This window comes from Cervus canadensis, chromosome 5 (assembly GCF_019320065.1).
Source record: "Cervus canadensis isolate Bull #8, Minnesota chromosome 5, ASM1932006v1, whole genome shotgun sequence".
Lineage (NCBI taxonomy): Eukaryota > Metazoa > Chordata > Mammalia > Artiodactyla > Cervidae > Cervus > Cervus canadensis.
In genome coordinates, this window is record NC_057390.1 from 42,547,401 (window position 1) to 42,563,649 (window position 16,249).

The window sequence follows — 16,249 nt, forward strand, 5'->3', positions numbered from 1 at the left end:
TTTGACAGGAGTCTATGACGAGTCCCAGAAGACGTGATTCTAAACCGTCAGGTTGTTACCAGACGCCGGAGGCCGCACTGTGGCGTTTCCGGGGCCCCTGAGCAGTAGCTGGGAACCAGGCCTATAATTTCCCACTGGGATTAATAAAAGGGAAAACCGTCTGTGGGTTGGTGGACTGCACCCCTGCTAAAAGGGGCTCTAAATCACTTTCCTGACGCAGACCAAGACCCTAAGAAGAAACATCTCACTTTCATTTTAGTATGTGTCCAAATAACACTGTCATCACCATGAGGAGCTGCGAAATGGGCAAGTTCACTCATCACTTGCTACCACCCTGGAACACAGGGTGTAAAAGATTCTCAGGAACATGCTTCCCAAATAAAACTTCAGAATAAAACATTTACAGCCAAACTCTTTGCTTAGTGCCAAGAAGAACAGCCAAGAGCCTGCAGGGCCAGGGTGACTGGAGGCAGGGTCTGGGTGGTGAGCCTGGCCTGGCAGAGCCTGGCCTGGGCTGGCCAAGCTCGCACCAGCAGCTAGAGGTCAGAGGCCGAGGATCTGAAGAAAACGGTCTGTCCTGGGAGAAAGAGCCATTGCACTGTGCCAACAGAACATCCACAGTTCTCTCCATCAGCCCCGGGAAAGCTGGCTGGCCACGCAAGACAGAGGCCGATGGGAGGCCAAGCTCACCTCAAGTGGCTCCACTCACACCTGAAGGGGCCCTGACAGGTCCACAGACTCTCAACGCAGCCCTGAGCCTCTGGCTCCAGGTCCGCTCAGGTCCATAGACCCACCCGAGGTCCCATCTGGTCGCTGCCGCCCCTGCCTTGATCAACAAGATTCTCCTGGCTCCCAGGGTGGAGGGAAGCTGCAATAGAGACCACGAGGTCGCAGGCTCCAAAAGGCCAAAAAGCTGCCCGACCCACTTGAGTGCCGTCTGGGATGATAGGACACACCTCCAGCCCCTGCCCTCGTCCTGCTGGGCCACAGCCGGGCCAAGAGCTGGACAGGCCTCCCTGGGTCACTCTGAAGGGGAGGGGCCCCTAAAGTGGGGAGCTTGGGGACCATTCAGTCCGGGACTGAAAATCGCAAAGTGCTAATGAGCTGGGATGAGGGAGGTGGTTACAGGACTACTTCTGACCTGTCAGGGGCGTCATAAGGTTTGACTTTGAGTCAACGGGTGGGGTCTTTTTCCACCAAGAAGCGTCCATCACCCATGACCACCTCCCACGAGCACCACCCACATTGGCACCTGCCATTCACAGCCTTGTGAGTGAGTGTGCAGTCGTGTCCAACTCTTTGTGGCCAATGGACTGTAACCCACCAGGCTTCTCTGCCCATGGGATCTCCCAGGCAAGCATACTGGAGTGGGTTGCCATTTCCTTCTCCAAAGGATCTTCTGACCCAGGGATGGAACCCCTGCCTCCCGTGTCTCCTGCATTGGCAGGTGATTCTTCACTGCTGAGCCACCAGGGAAGCCCTGCAGCCCTGCCGGCCTGCCCTTAACTCACAACGCTCGCACCCCTTCCTCCTCCCAACAGCTGAGTGACAAGGGTCCAGAGATGGGCACAGCTGCTTCCCTTGACCTCTCACTCCTCTTGATGGCCTCACTGAGGGCCCGAGCCTAGTTATAATGTTTCCTTCCAGTGTAACTGTAGGAACATGGGTCCCAGGTCATCTCTGCTGCTGACCCCAATACCTTGTCTCTTGATGGACTGGCCTTTCATGCAGCAAGCAGAACCAGTCTGGCTCTGCTAGTTGGCTGCGAGCAAAGCAAATTCCCTTGACTTCCCTGGTAGATGGAACTGGTGCCTCGTCCCACACAGACAGGCTCCATAGACACGTGGTTACAGGGAGCACATTGGCCAGGCTCACGAGATGTTCAAGACACAGGAGCGCTAATCCAGGCTTTCTCCTGTGTCAGAGGGCTTCGGGGGCTGGGATCGCACCTTCAGAGGCTGTCTCAGGCCCCTGAGAAGCCCCTCATGTCCACCAGGGCTGTGTAGTGCTGTGGTTGAGACGGAGACTCACCTCCACCAGGGCTTGGGGGCCCTGAGGCTGGGACCCCAAAAGGCACAGGTGCCTGGCCTTCTCATGCCTGCCCAGGGACTGGGGGAGGGAAGTGAGTGGCGCTGAGGAGGACCACCAGGTCACAGGCCGTGGCATTACCTGGGCAGGAGCACTGCGGGACAGGTGCACCAGGTCCCCAATCCTGGCCGCAGCCCGGGGGTCGCTGGAGCTGATGAGCACAGGGGCGCTGATCTCCATGGAGCGCCTGTGGCCGCTGGCCTGGGTGGACTTGTGCGTCACACTGAGCGCCGTGAAGGAGTGCCGCTTCTTGGCGTTCTTCTTGCTGTCCACACGCCGCTGGAAGGCGCTGACCGCCCCCGTGCTGCCAGAAGTGGGACCTGGGGCCACGCTGGCCACTGCGCCGGCGTCAGAGGGTAGGGAGGCAAGGCAGCCGGATGCCGAGGCCAGGCCCAGCTTGTCCATCTCCATCAGCTGCTTGGCGGCATCATTGAGCTAAGGAGACAGGAAGGGGAGGGTCAGTGAGCAGCAGCCGCACCCCACGTCCAGCCTTCTGCTCACGCCTCAAAGCTGCCAGTGTGTTTGAGGTGCTGGAACCTTTCTACAGCACGTCCAGTAGGAACAGTGTTGAAGATACACAGTAAAGGCCAGGGTGGCATCTGGGCACTTGATTGAAAACCTGTGTTTTCAGGGTTCTGTTCCCTTTGCCCCACTGTGGCTGAACTGTGCTGCCTGGGAAACACCCAGAGGGTGGGGGGAGTGCCCCTACATGCTCCCCACCTTGTGGGCCAGCAGGACGCACCACCCCCGTCCACCCCCCACCCCCCACACGCGGCCTCAGGCTGCAACAGAGCCCTGTCCCCGCAGTCCGGGGAGGGGGGCAGAACAAAGGCCCCCCCTGGAACAGGACATGCCTGTACCAGGTGGGGGGCAGGGCCCAAGGGGAGCACAAGCAGAGACCAGGCCGTGAGCTCAGGGCCGCAGTGGGGCACCATACCAGGGGCCGGTGCGGAGAAGGGTTGCAAGCCTTTGCTGCTGGATTTGCGCAGCAAAGGGAAGGGATGGTGCGTCCACAGGCCAAGCTGACAGATTGCAGGTGTTGGAGTCCAGTCGTTCTGGATGGCTCAGGCACAGGGCTGTCTGCATTTCCACTGCAAACACCCATCCTTCACGGGGTGGGGGTGGGGGGTGGGGTTGTACAATTCACTCCAGGCCCCAAAACCTGGGATCTAAATCCAGGATCACTTCCTCTGAAATGCTGCCTTCACTGAGGCTCAGCTGTTTTGCTCTATTTTAAGGTTTTACTCATTTGCTCCCCCTATAGTGCTGAGTCCCCTCCCCCTTCTTTGGGGGCCCTCTGACCCTGGAGGCCGGCCTCCTGTACCCCCTGTTCTGCACCCAACTGCAGGGCCACCCAAAGAGCAGAAGCAGGAAGCATGGGCACCAGAACCTGGTCTAAACTACCGGCCCTGTGCCTCCACGTGGCAGGTTTCTGTACGGAAATAACAGCACCGACGCTGCCGCTGGGCTCAACTCCCCCTTGGCCCCAGAGCAGCAGCCCTGGAGCCCCTCACTCAGTCCCAGGGACCCTATGGAGTCAGTGACAGAAACCACAGTTTGAGGATCAGGAAATCCAGGGAAGGACAAGGCAGGTGTGTACACTCCCAGAGTACATGCGCACACAGCAGGACCAGGCACGCCCTGGCCCCACGGTCACGCCCACCACTCTGCCACACGATCAGCAGCCCACCACATGTCTGCCCTGAGCTGAATTGTCCACCACCCTGCCCCCACAAGGAGAGCTGGGCTTCAGGGTGGCCTGAGTGCCTCCATGGGTGCTTAAAGGAGGACGAGCCGATGTCCAGTGAAGAAGACGGTCTCTGCAGGGAGACAAACCGCAGGGAGAGTGACAAACGCTGCTTCCTGGTGGTGAAGCCTCTGCATTTCCTCCCACTCCTGCTGCAGGAGAGGGGACCCCAGAGGAGCACCCTCCAGATGCAGGAAAATGGTTTGGCCTCATCCTGTTCACTGAGTCTTTGTTGTGTGACAATGGCAGAGGGGTCTGGCCTGTCCAGGGGATAGAGGAAGGCCATGTGGTGGGGGCGGGGGCGGGGGTGCAGTGAGGAGGGGGTGAGGCCGGCAGATCCCTCGGACCTGTGGGCTGCAGAGGGGAGCCTGGATTTATTCTGAGAGTAACGCCCCCTCCCACCCCCGCCAGGGCCATAGGCAGGAGTGAGGCCCGAGTCACCTTTGTAGAGATGGTCCAGTCCGTGTGTGACAATGGACCATGGGGAGGTGACAGTGGGCGGAGGGTGGGCTGGGAGATGGTGACAGATGGCAGGGCTGCTCTGGGAGGGCTGACACCCAGCAGAGCTGAAAACTTTTCCTCTGAAAGTTCCTCTTTACATTCGCTTTATGCTATCAACTCCAGGTAAAAGCAAAGTTAGAAATGAATGACATGGTTGGGCATAGGAATCAGTGGACAGAGGGACAAGGGATGTTCCTGGAGCAGGGAGGGGGTCTAGAGTCACCTACTTCTGATGTGTGGAGCAAACTCTGGAGTCCTGAGAGTGAGCAGGCCGGCCTCCCATGGCCCTGCCCTCCCCCCACGCCTCCCCACTGGGCCTGTGGGGTCACCCTGACCCCACAGTCTCTCAGCCACAGGCACTGGGGGCTGGCCCCTCACCCTTGCTCCTGCCCCCAAGGTGGCTTCTCTGCAGGTCCCTCTGAGCAGGAGAGTTACAGCTCCTCCCCTACCTTCCTCCCACTTCCAGCTCCATGTCCTCCATGAAGGACACACTGCCTCTAGACTTCACCTTCTCTCCATCTGTGTCTCTTCCCACGAGAACCTGGGTTTCAAGATGACTCTTCCAGGGCCTAGCACATAGCAGTCACTCAATAAATGAGAGGCAGCTCGGATGGCCACGTGTTGAAAACTGCTCTTTCAGTCCAGGGCTCAGACGTGCCAGCAGACTCAGAGGCATGGAGTCCTCAACAGCTTCACACTCAGCTCCTAATTGCTCTCACTTTGAGGCTTTGGAATAAACAAAAGCCACAGAGGAGAGCTCTGAGCCTCTCTGAGTGGGCGCAGCCCAAATTAGCTGTGTTTTCTCTCTGCAGTAATTGATGGAGTTGCAGCGGTTGCAGACAGTGGACCAAGCACACGCAAGGGTCAGGTCACCAGGGACACATGGCCTCTCTTCCACACAGAAATGCTGCCAAAGGGAGCAGGAGGAACATGACGACGGGAGGGGTTTCTCCAAGTGGCCCAGAGGGTTAGTCTCAGAAGTAATTCCTGGTCAAGTCTTAGAATGAATGTGGAGGCAGCAGAAACTGCAGGGCCATTTCCCCACAAACGCTCTCAGCTCTGGAGGCAAGAAGCCCAGGGGCCCGTGACCCTTTCCAGCTGCACAGTCAGCCAAGCCGTTCCTTCACTGAACACAGCCTGAACCTCAGCCAAGCCCTGCTCTGTTGTCACCTTATAAACACTTAGAGTCAAATATCTCCAGGCCAAGTCTGCTTTCACCCTCAGCAAGGAGGCTCACCCAAGGGGCAGGTGACCCCATATCCACGGCCAAGGTCCACCCTTGGGGCCATGTGGAATCTGCAAAAGAGCCTTTTCCCCAACTTATTTCTCAGATATGGGTCCACCCAGACGCACTGTCAGGCTAGGGGCTGACTGAGCCTGGGGTTTTTGGGCGACTTGGATGCTCACTGAAGTTTCTGAGTCACTGACTGGACGGGATGAGTCAGAGTGAGAGGAGGGAAGTCAAGCAAAGGCACCTGTTGAAACCACGGCCGAGGGGAGGGCAGGTGGGAGGGTGTCCAGGGCCGCCTGAGGCAGGGGGTTGCTGATGAGCCTGTGTCCCTGAGCAGAATGCAGAAGAGGAGACAGCAGCTGAGGCACAGATTCTGAGCCAGGCATCCAGTCGGGGGAGCTCAGCTGGCTGAAAAGTGGTCCCATCCTCATGTGCCTGGTTTGCAGGGTCACTGCTGCCCACGCAGGGGACACGCGATGGGAAGGGAGGAAAGCCACTGGCACCTGAGCAGAAACGGTCAACGCAGCACAGCCAGCAGCCGTCCCCATGGCCGTCCCCATGCTAGGTGGGCTTAGGCCCCAGGAGAGACGTGGGCCCCACCGGCAGCCAGGCCAGGCTCCTCCCTGCATTTCAGCCCCAGGTTGCCACACTGTCATCCCGCTGGTCTATGGAAGATGGACGTTCACTCAAGGTAGTGCCTCTGCTTTCTTCTGGGCCCTCCTGCAGCTGGATGGCTCCAGGGAGGCTGGCGGCTCAAGGCCCAGAGGGACTGGTCTCACAGGACTTGCTAGGTCCCTATGTGCTAATAATAAGCAGGCACGCTGAAAGGGTCCCAGCTAAGACCTTGGTGATGGCTGGTAGCTTAGTCCTTATATAATAGTTTGACTTCTATGAAACACTGGCCCACAACCCAGAACACTACACAAATGAACTAACTGCCTACTGTGTGTGTGCTGAGTACTACACGAGGATGAGAAGGGAAAGGAACTGTCATTGGTCTGGCCTCAAACTGGCTACCTATGCAGAGACAGGATGACAGGGAACCCGAGTCATTACCTGTTTACATGTTATCTTATGTGCATCATATTGTAAGATTTAACTTCACAGTTTAAAAAATGCTACAGGGGAGAGCGGTCAGGGAGAGCTGGTAGCTATGTACCTACCAGCCTCTGTGGAGCACCCAGGGCCACATCCCATTGCCCGGATTGTGCCTTGGGGTGCAGACCCAAGGGTCACTGAAGTCCTCCTCTCTCTGGTGGAGCTCCACCGGCTCCACCCCCCTCGCTCCCTCACCCAGCCTGCCCTATGGTGACTGGGTGTCACCTGTAAGGGAAGCACATTAGGTCTTCATGAAGGCACAGTCTGAACCTGGACACAGAAATGCTGGCAGAACTCAGGTCCAGGTCCAGAGAGGGAATCCCTGCCCCCAGTTGCCCACTGATGGCATTTATCATGATGCTCATGAGAAATGGGTCATGAAGAAGAAAACAGAAAAACAAAACAGAGCTTCAAGCACCATCACGTCTCCCCAGTGTTCTACGGCAGGGACCCCTGAGCAGCTCCTCTCTTGTATCTTCCTTGGGACTTTGTCTGGTCACCTCTGGTGTGGCAGAATCAGGGTGTTGTGAGAGTTAGGAGCTGGGTGAGGAAGCAGGGGTTACACTGGCTTGGGAGACACGGAGGAGCCACCAGCCCGCCCCACCCCCCAGCGCACCTGGAGCGCTGGTCACAGGACAGTGTTTGGACATGGTTGTGACCTGTCTCCATGGAGAACAATGACCCCCAGAGACTTGTACCTGGTCCTTACTTCTCTGATGGAAGCTGTTTACTCTACGCCCTGAGCTGAGGGGCCTCAGCATGGGAGAGACACAGCTGGCCCACAGACTTCCTGTTCTGTCGAAAATACCTCTCAGATCCTAATTTTATCATCCTTGTTTGTCCCAACCACAATTATATCAATTATTGCAATATAATTGACATACGACATTGTTTTAAAGCGTACAACATAATGGTTTGTCACCCTTATTTCAAAATTCTACACCACCACAGGTTAACAAGAAGGAGCAACAAGGACCATATTTACCCTCTCATCTGAAATGCTAAACACAGATTAAAGAAACACGGCTTTCAGACATGGAACGCTGGACAGTTCAGGAGTGAAGAACCTCATAAACCACAGGACATGCAGTAGAAAACACAGCTTCAGAAGGTGTCTAATCAGCCCCACACTGAGGCGCCCTAGTTCTGCCTAACAAGCTATGAGCAAGGCACAAAAAAGCATCACACAGCCTCTCCGTGCAGAGCTCAGTACATCCCAGGACAGGGCCTGCAAATACTGGTAGGCATGCAAGAACACCCCACATCCGAAAAGCCAAATTCACAACACCGCATCCCCTCAGAGGTGCTAGGCAGGCAAAGTGGCAGGGAATGCAGCCTGTAAACCAACTGGGTCAGTATTCACAGGGCAAGAGGTCATCAGCGGACCTAGAACCAGAATCAGCCAGAACCCAGAGTTGGTGGGGAAGCACCAGGGGACACCCCGACCACACTCCCCACGTCTGAGCAGCGAGGCCAGTGTGCGCATCAGGAGACACCCCCAGGACTCGAGGAAGACACCATCCATCTTCTAAAGACCAGTTCCCTGGATGCCCAGCCCACCTGTCCGTGGCACAGAGGCCCTGCCCACCTGTCTGTCCATCTGTTGGGCACATGCTTCCCATGTGCTACCCCACCGAGGCCGCTTCCTGCCTCCTTCCAAACAGGTTGGGCCTGAAGCCCTGGAGTCAAGCAAAGCCCTCTGTAGGAAAGAATGGGGGCAGGGGGGTGGTTGTAACAAGATGCCACAGGGAGGTTCTGGGGCCAGTTCCACCCACCCACCTGCTGGCCACGAGGGAAGCCATGGGACAGTCTCAGGAATAGCTGCTGCCACGTGAACCCACCTCGAGTTTCACAGTCAATCGTCCAGACGTGGCTGCAAGTTGCTGGTTTTGAACTGATACCATTCATTAGGCCACTAGCCTGGGGGCCTGGGGTCTGCGTGGCTGCCCCATAAGGGTCCCATCCCACTGACTCTCTTTGGAGAACCCACCTGGCTGCAGACCTGCCCTGACCTCTAACAGCTTGACGGCCACACAGCCATCCCCGTGTCCGCACGAGGGCCACTTCCTAGAAGCTGGCAGTGCTGGTCGTTCGTAGTAGGAAAGAAAGTATTTAGAAGAGGCCCTTTATCCAAGGGAGCCCCTCTGCTCGGAGCCGCTGCCCTGACTCCCTGGGTGGCTGAGAGAGTGGGAACGGCTGGCCAGGTCCCTCGGCTGCGTGAGGGCCTCCCACCCCTTCCAGAGGCCTCGTACCCCAGACACACCGCTCACAGATGCCAGCGGCCACTAACCATTGCCTCTGGGTGGTGCTGACCACCTACCTGGAGCTGTGCCTGGTACTTCCTTGGGTCCTCCTGGTGCCCTCTGGACATGGCACTGTCCACACTGGCAGAGGGAGAAACTGGGTACCAACGCATCACACAACTGGGTGAAGCCCAGGTAGCCTACAGGTCCAGAGTCAGACCAGGAGAGCAGCCTTCCAGTAGCCCCCCCACATCCCGCAATGGGAGCAAGAAGTCAGAACTGCCCGCCACCTCCCTACTCCCCAATAGGAGCAGGAAGTCAGAAACCCCCACCCCCCAACCCCCCAATGAGAGCAGGAAGCCAGAACCCCACCTCTCAGTGCCATGCATCCCCGACATGCAGGGTTTCTTTTCCAGGAGCTGTGCCCCCCCGCTCCCCGACCAGGGACACCCCAGCAGGTTTATACACCTGGATCCCAAGAACACCTAGGGTCTGTGGAGGCACTGAGGCCTGGAGGGGGCTCGGGGCTCCTGTGTCCTTCTGCTTCTCCTGAGCCTGGGCGTAGACCTTCCACTAGAAGCCAAGGACCCTCCCCAGCCTCCTCCCTGGAAACACTCTGCCTGCCCCGGAGCCTGAGACAAAGGTGAAGAAACAGCCAACAGTTACTGGGTCAGCAAACCCCACGTGAGCGGGGCAGCCTGCACCTTTGAAACAGAACAGACAGCTTCAATGCTGTTTGTCTCCAGGGATGTTGGCAGCTCTGATACCACAGTTGGAGATGGACGCTCAGAATAACATGCTCTCTTCATAAGGCAAAGTGACAAGGAGACGATAGTGCTCCAGGAACAAGAAAGGCCAAGTTCAACACTGCAATTAGCGGAGGCTCAGACAACTTCCACAGCAATCATCGCGCTGAAGACCAAGCCTCTCACACAGGAAGCAGTTGCCATTAGCAACCATACCATTTTGGGCATTACATCTATTTGGCTAAATCAAGACTTCAGTTTTTGCCTCCATCTTCTCCCGGATCCGTAAATAGCACCACATCAGCCTCAGGGATCAGCCGAGGCCTGCAGCACCATCAGCAGACAGAGGCTTGGATCTGGTCCCAAGGTCAGAACTCTCTGGATGCCCCATGCCCAGGATGAGGCTGCCCCCACTTTCTGGGGCTCACCCCCCTCCTCATCCTCCCCACTTCCTCATCCAGGATACAGGCATCTGCAGGTACCCCAGGGCTGTGGGAGATCAGGGCGGATCCTGATCCCAGCGTGTGGGGCAGCAGAAGGGGGAGCAGGAGCCAGAGGACAGGCCCACCAGATGTGCACATGGCTCCAGGTTTAGGACACAGGCTCTCGACAGACACCACTATGGACGCATCCATCCAGCTGCGTGGACGGATGGATGCGGGCAGCTTTGATGGATGTGGAGGGTCAGTGGGAGTGAGACAGGACTCCTGCAGCACCACTCTGGACACCCCCACCTCCACCCTTCAGCCCCTCACACCTGCGTGGAGCCTCTCACACCCACGTGCAACCCTAGGCTGCAGCCTGAAGCCCATAGCCCTCTCCTCTGGGCCATGTCCTCTCCTCCTTGAAAGCCACCCTCACCCTGTGGCTGTGGCGTCTGCAGCCTCACACCTGTCTCTGGCACGTCCACCACTGCTCGGCTGACCAGGAGCCTGCCTAGCCTCCACGTCTTCCCTCGGTTCCCTGCCCCTCACAGGTCTCAACACCTCAGGTGAAGTCCCCAGATCACGTCCTGCTGCGTCCTGAACACTCTTTCTTGACAAACAACCTTCTGTGGAGAGGCTGAGACGAGGACAGCTGGGCACAGACTTTCAATGCCCCACCCTCATCTCTTGTCCCTTCTGAGACCCTCCTCCCCAGCCACCTCCTCCGTGAGGGCAGTCAGGTCGGCCCCTCTACCCCTGGGGTGTGGGCGACCCTGTCTGTGATGGAGCTCCTGCTGCAACCGCAGGTGGGGCTGACCTCCACCCCATCTGTGGGGATGGCGAGCTCCATCCAGTCCTCGGTGCCCTGGGGACTCACAGGCCTCCCACCTCGGCCTGGTCCACCAGAGTGGCCCTACTGTGTTCTGGCCCTAAGACTCCGGGGTCACCCCTAGGCTCCTCGCCCCTCTTCAGAGTCTCCCACTCCCTGCTCACCTCTGCTTCCAGACTTCTCCCCCTCCACAGAGTGGTCTTCCTGGGATCAGCTCCTCTCACTACAGGGCAGGGGTCCCCAGCGAAGCTCCCAAGAAGTGCTGGCTCTCTAGGCAGAGGCGCGGCCACCTTGTCCCTCCAGGTGTGGATTCCAGTGACCGCCCACAAGGACATGTGGAGCCAAGTCAGTTGGCCTCCAGGGGCCCAGAGCACAAGACAAGGAAACACATGGCTCCAGTTTGGGGCGACATGATAGGCTCCTAGGAATGTCCGCATGACTGTCTCTGAATGGTCCCTCAAGGGTCTGCCTGGGAAGAGGTTCCACTGACCAGAGACATCGGCGGGGGAGGGTCTGACTCTGCACATCTGGACGGCACTGTGTGTTTTCTGGGTCGGAAGCAGTAGGATAGAGACCACCCCAGGCACTGGAGCAAATGCACAGGTGAGGACAGGGGTCCATTCAGGAGCCAGAGGGCAGACTGTGTGCCCGTGAGTGCCTCTCACGAGGTACCAGAGAAGAGCATGCATGTGCGTGTGGCCTTACTGCTGGGGAGGGTCTCAGAATTTCCTGGGAAGCTGATCTAGAGCGAGTATGAGAACTGCAGGGAGCAGGACATTTAGGAAATGGGAGGAAAGGGCCAGAGATGTGGCTGGAAGAGCAGAGGACGCCACGGTGCAGAGAGCCCGGGCTGCCCGCCCCAGAGAGCAGCCTCCATCCTGCAAGGCCCAGAGCCCACTGGCCCACAGGGGTCAACAAAGGCAAAGCTGGCCACATCCCGGGAATCGTGTGCAGTGTACCCTGAATTGGGGACTGTGGGCTCTGAGTAGGGTACAGCTGGGAGCTGAGTTGAGAGACGTCCACCTGCGATCACGTCCAGCTCTGGGCCTCTGTCGGCTCATCGGTTGCATGGGGGCAGGGGGTGCAGTCCTGGTGTTCATGCTTGGGATGTGTGAGAGGCAGGACGAGGACTCCTCACAAGGGTCCAGGGTGCAGGCACTGTGAGCACTGGCTGAAACGATTTCCAAGGATGACTCGGGGGTACACAGGTACAGCGTGGGGTCAGGTTGGGGATGCACACATGGACATGCGTGACAAACAGCAGACACACACACAGCCCACGGCAACCAGGACTTGAAAGGTCAAAGGTTGTGGACACTCCCCACTTGGCCACTGCCCGTGACACATTCACTAGATACCTACGGCACATCAGCTATCAGCCCCAGAGAAGACGCAGGAAGCCCCAAGTGTGCTCCACTCCAGGAACCGGCCACTGACCAGCCGCCCCAAACCCAGAGTCCGGGAGCCTCAACATCTGTTCGGTTGCTGGCAGAGTCGGGGCGGGGTGTAGGGGTGTAGGGGGGCAGGTGCCTCTGGGGGAAACCCAGAGAGTCTCGGAGAAAGAAACAGGGCTCAGGCTCAGTTGTAAAGAGAAGTCCTCTGGGGAGCCCTGCCTCCTGCCACATGGTGAGACGAGGGAGTGACCCACAGGTCAACCCCACCTGAATTCAGAAGACTGTGGGGCAGCCTCCTTCTCTTCAGAAGAGGGGCTTCAAGGCCAGGGCCCCAGGGTCTGGTAACGCAAACCACAAAGAGCAAGAGAAGGGTTGGGAGTCTGGCCTCACCTTCACCTGCAGGGGGCGGGGCTGGGGCACTGTCTCACCTCCAGGTACAGCAGCGGGAGGGGCTGGGGCAGGACCTCACCTCCAGGTACATCAGGGGGGCGGGGCGGTGGGGGGGGTCCTCACCTCCACGTATAGCAGTGGGAATATCCCAATCTTGTCTCTCAGCTTGCCCTCTGCCCAGTTGTCATCCACTCTTCTGATTACGGTCAAGACTTCATCCTGGAAGTGGCCCATGGAGACAAGCCCAGGGACATGCATGAAAACAGACAGAAACAGAACCAAGAGATCAGTCAGTGTCACTGATGCTGAGGAAAGACTCTAAGTGATGACTCGTTATGAGATCTGACATGAAAACTGTTCATCCTCACATCTTCACCCGCGATCGCTTTTCCTCTCTGGTATTGATTTTAGAGGCCAAGACACTCCGATGGAAGTGTATGGCAATTACAATCTAGTGAGCACTTTAAAATTCATGTTCCTAGTAATTACTTATGGATAACATTGTTTTCAATAAATATAAATTCAGCTAATCCTTTCTGTGTTTCTACCTCCATCAAAGCACAAAATATGACCCAATCTAATTCATTTACTTAGAGTTGTGGAAGTCTGAACAAGCCTGTTAAATTCATCATGCCAGACGGTATCAAGGATAGAGGCAGAAGGCGGACAGAGGCAGAGACAGGAGAGTTGTGAAGCAGGGAGACAGGTGGCCAGAGAGGGTGGCCCCACCTAATGCCCACACAGGTGCCCGAAGCTGATAGGACAGTCGATGAGGGTGGCAGAGGACGAGGAGCAAGGGGACGACCTGCCTGGTGCACCCACAGGTGCAGGGACAGCCGACAAGGTGGGGGGCGGGATGAGGAGTGAGGGGATGATGGGCAGCAGCGAGCGTCGGGGCCCAGGCTGGTTAGGCCAGGGGAAAAGTGGAACTACTCAGGGGCGACCAGGAGAGCCCTGAGGCCACAGTGAGCTCCACTCAGATTCAGCCAGAGGATGGAGCTGAGATCCTGCCAATGGCGCAAAGGAAAAGACAACCGCAGGCTTCTTATAAGTCAGCGCTTTTGCGAAAGCAAAATAAATCAAACAACAAAAAAAGACATTTAATTTTGTAAAATTAAAAATTAAAAAATGCCAGATTATTTTGGTAAAAAAAAATAAAATACACAATATCCACACTGTTATTTGAGACTGGTCAAGAAATTAGACTCAAAGAAACAAAAGAAAAAAAATAGGAAGTACAAATACTGGAAAAAAGACCATACGATTTTCTACCTAGAAAAACAGAGTATCAATTAAAAATTAGAATAAGTAAGAACTTGAGAAAAGCTGCAAATTTTAAAATAAATACATAAAAATCATTGGTTTCCCCATCTACTGCCAATAATCAATTAGAAATGTGATTAAAATTGGCTAATGATTAAAAAAATAAAGGTGATTCTCTAATTCACTGCATATGTCAAAATTAATTCCACAAGTATTAATGATTTAAATGTTAGGGAAAATAAAAATTAAAAAACCTTAAAAGTCCAAGAAGAAAATATGGATAGATGTTTAATCTTGAACTGGGGATGGTCTTAAGAAGTAAATAACAAAGATTTGGCTAGAGAAAAATGAAATCCTCTACGTTAAAAACAGCAAGAAAAAGACAAAAAGGCAAATACTCTAGAAAAATACTTGCAGAGAATTGGAAAGAAAGACTGAATATTCTTGCTACATGAGGACTTAGAGACACAACAGGAAAAAGAGATATATAAATACTTTAAAAGGAAAACAGGCCAAGGGCAAAAATCACATAATTTACAAAAAGGAAGAAAACCAAACTGCTGTTAAATACATTTTAAAATGTAATACCTAACATTCAAAAAGTACAACTTTAGAGAGGAAAATTCCTTCTCTCCTCTTTGTTCTTTGGGTGTCTATCAGATAAGCAGGGATGAACATAAGCCAGCCAGTGTGGTCAGTGTGACGTCTACAGGCACTTGACCACTGCTGTCAGGGATATAAACTTATGGAAGCAGTTTGGCTATCAAATGTGAGACCCTGCATACACACTGATCTGAAAGAACATTTCTAGAGCCTCTTTCTTAAGAAGATCAAAGACATGCAAGAAGATTCAGCTCTGAACATGCTCATTACAGTGTTTGCTCAACTAGAGAAAAACTAGAGACAAACGTACAAAGAGTGTTAGTTCGATAAATTACGATATGTCCACCAATATGACGCCAGTCACCCAGTCCTGCCTAAGGAGGATGGGAAGGTGGAGATGCTCACAGTCTGGAGGTGCAGCAATTCAGAAGATGGGACCCTAAAAACAGAACCTCTCCTCCCCCACTAAAAAGCCAATTTACAGCAGCACCCTTTACGTGGTACATTGTGTCTGAATATCAAAAAGGAAAAAAATCACTAGATGTCCTAAAAGGCAAAAAACAGTTTGAAGACAAAGAGCAAGCATCAGAACCAGACTTAGATATGGAAGGAATGTTGGAATTATCAAACAAGTAATTTAAAACAACTATGATTAATATGCTAAGGGCTCTAATGCATTAGGTAGGAAGCATGCAAAAACAGGTAGGCATTGCAAACTGGCAGGTGGTAAGTCCAAGAAAGAACTAAAAAGAAATGCTGGAGATCAAAAACAGTGCAACAGAAATAATGACTTTTAGAGGCTTATTAGTAGATTTAACACAGCTGAGGAAAGAGTCTCTGAGCTTAAGGATGTCTCAATAGAAACCTCTCAAACTGAAAAGCAAAGAGAAGAAAGACAAATAAATAAACAAAAATCCATAACAGAATGGAATATCCAAAAATTGTGGGATAACTACAAGAGGTGTAATATACACGTAATGGGAATATAGAAAGAAGAAAGAAAAAATAAACAAAAGAAATATTTGACACAACAATAACTGAGGATTCTATACCTTGCAAAATAACTCCTTCATCAATAGTGAGGGAGAAATAAAGGCTTTCTGAGACAAACAAAAATTCAGGGAATTCGTTGCCAGGAGACCTGCCTTGCAAAAAATGTTAAAAGAAGTTCCTTAGAGAGAAGAAAAGCTGCATAGGTCAAAACCTTGAATCTACATAAAGAAAGAACATAGGAGAAGGAATAAGTGAAAATAAAAGAAAAAATAGTTCAAAATAATAATAGCAACAATGAATCTGATTAAATATATCTATCTTCCTACCACATATATGTATATCTATGTATACATAAGCATATATTACAAGTGTGTAAGTATATTGGAGAAGGGCATGGCAACCCACTCCAGTGTTCTTGCCTGGAGAATCCCATGGACAGAAGAGCCTGGTGGGCTACAGTCCATGGGGTTGCAAAGAGTTGAACATGACTGAGTGACTAACACACAGACAGATGTAAGTATATATAATATGTATATTGACATACATGTTAAATGAATATCAGCAATGACACAAAGGACATGAGGAAGGAATTAGGAATATTTTATTATTATAAGGTACCCACACTGTATAGTGCTATTTGAAAGTGGACTTGGATTAGTTGTAAATGTGTATTGCAATCTCTAGGGCAACCACTAAAA

At 53.9% G+C, this 16,249-nt stretch overlaps 1 protein-coding gene across 1 annotated transcript in view; it reads right to left on the reverse strand.

Moving 5' to 3' along the window:
* Positions 1 to 16,249, reverse strand: part of SH3RF3 (SH3 domain containing ring finger 3) — a 148,500-nt gene that overhangs the window by 46,930 nt on the left and 85,321 nt on the right. Inside the window, exons 3-4 of the mRNA XM_043470347.1 lie at positions 12,816 to 12,911; positions 2,170 to 2,523 (exon numbers count right to left, since the gene is read on the reverse strand). Of these exons, the coding sequence (XP_043326282.1) occupies positions 2,170 to 2,523; positions 12,816 to 12,911 (450 nt within the window). The remainder of the gene's footprint in view (positions 1 to 2,169; positions 2,524 to 12,815; positions 12,912 to 16,249) is intronic.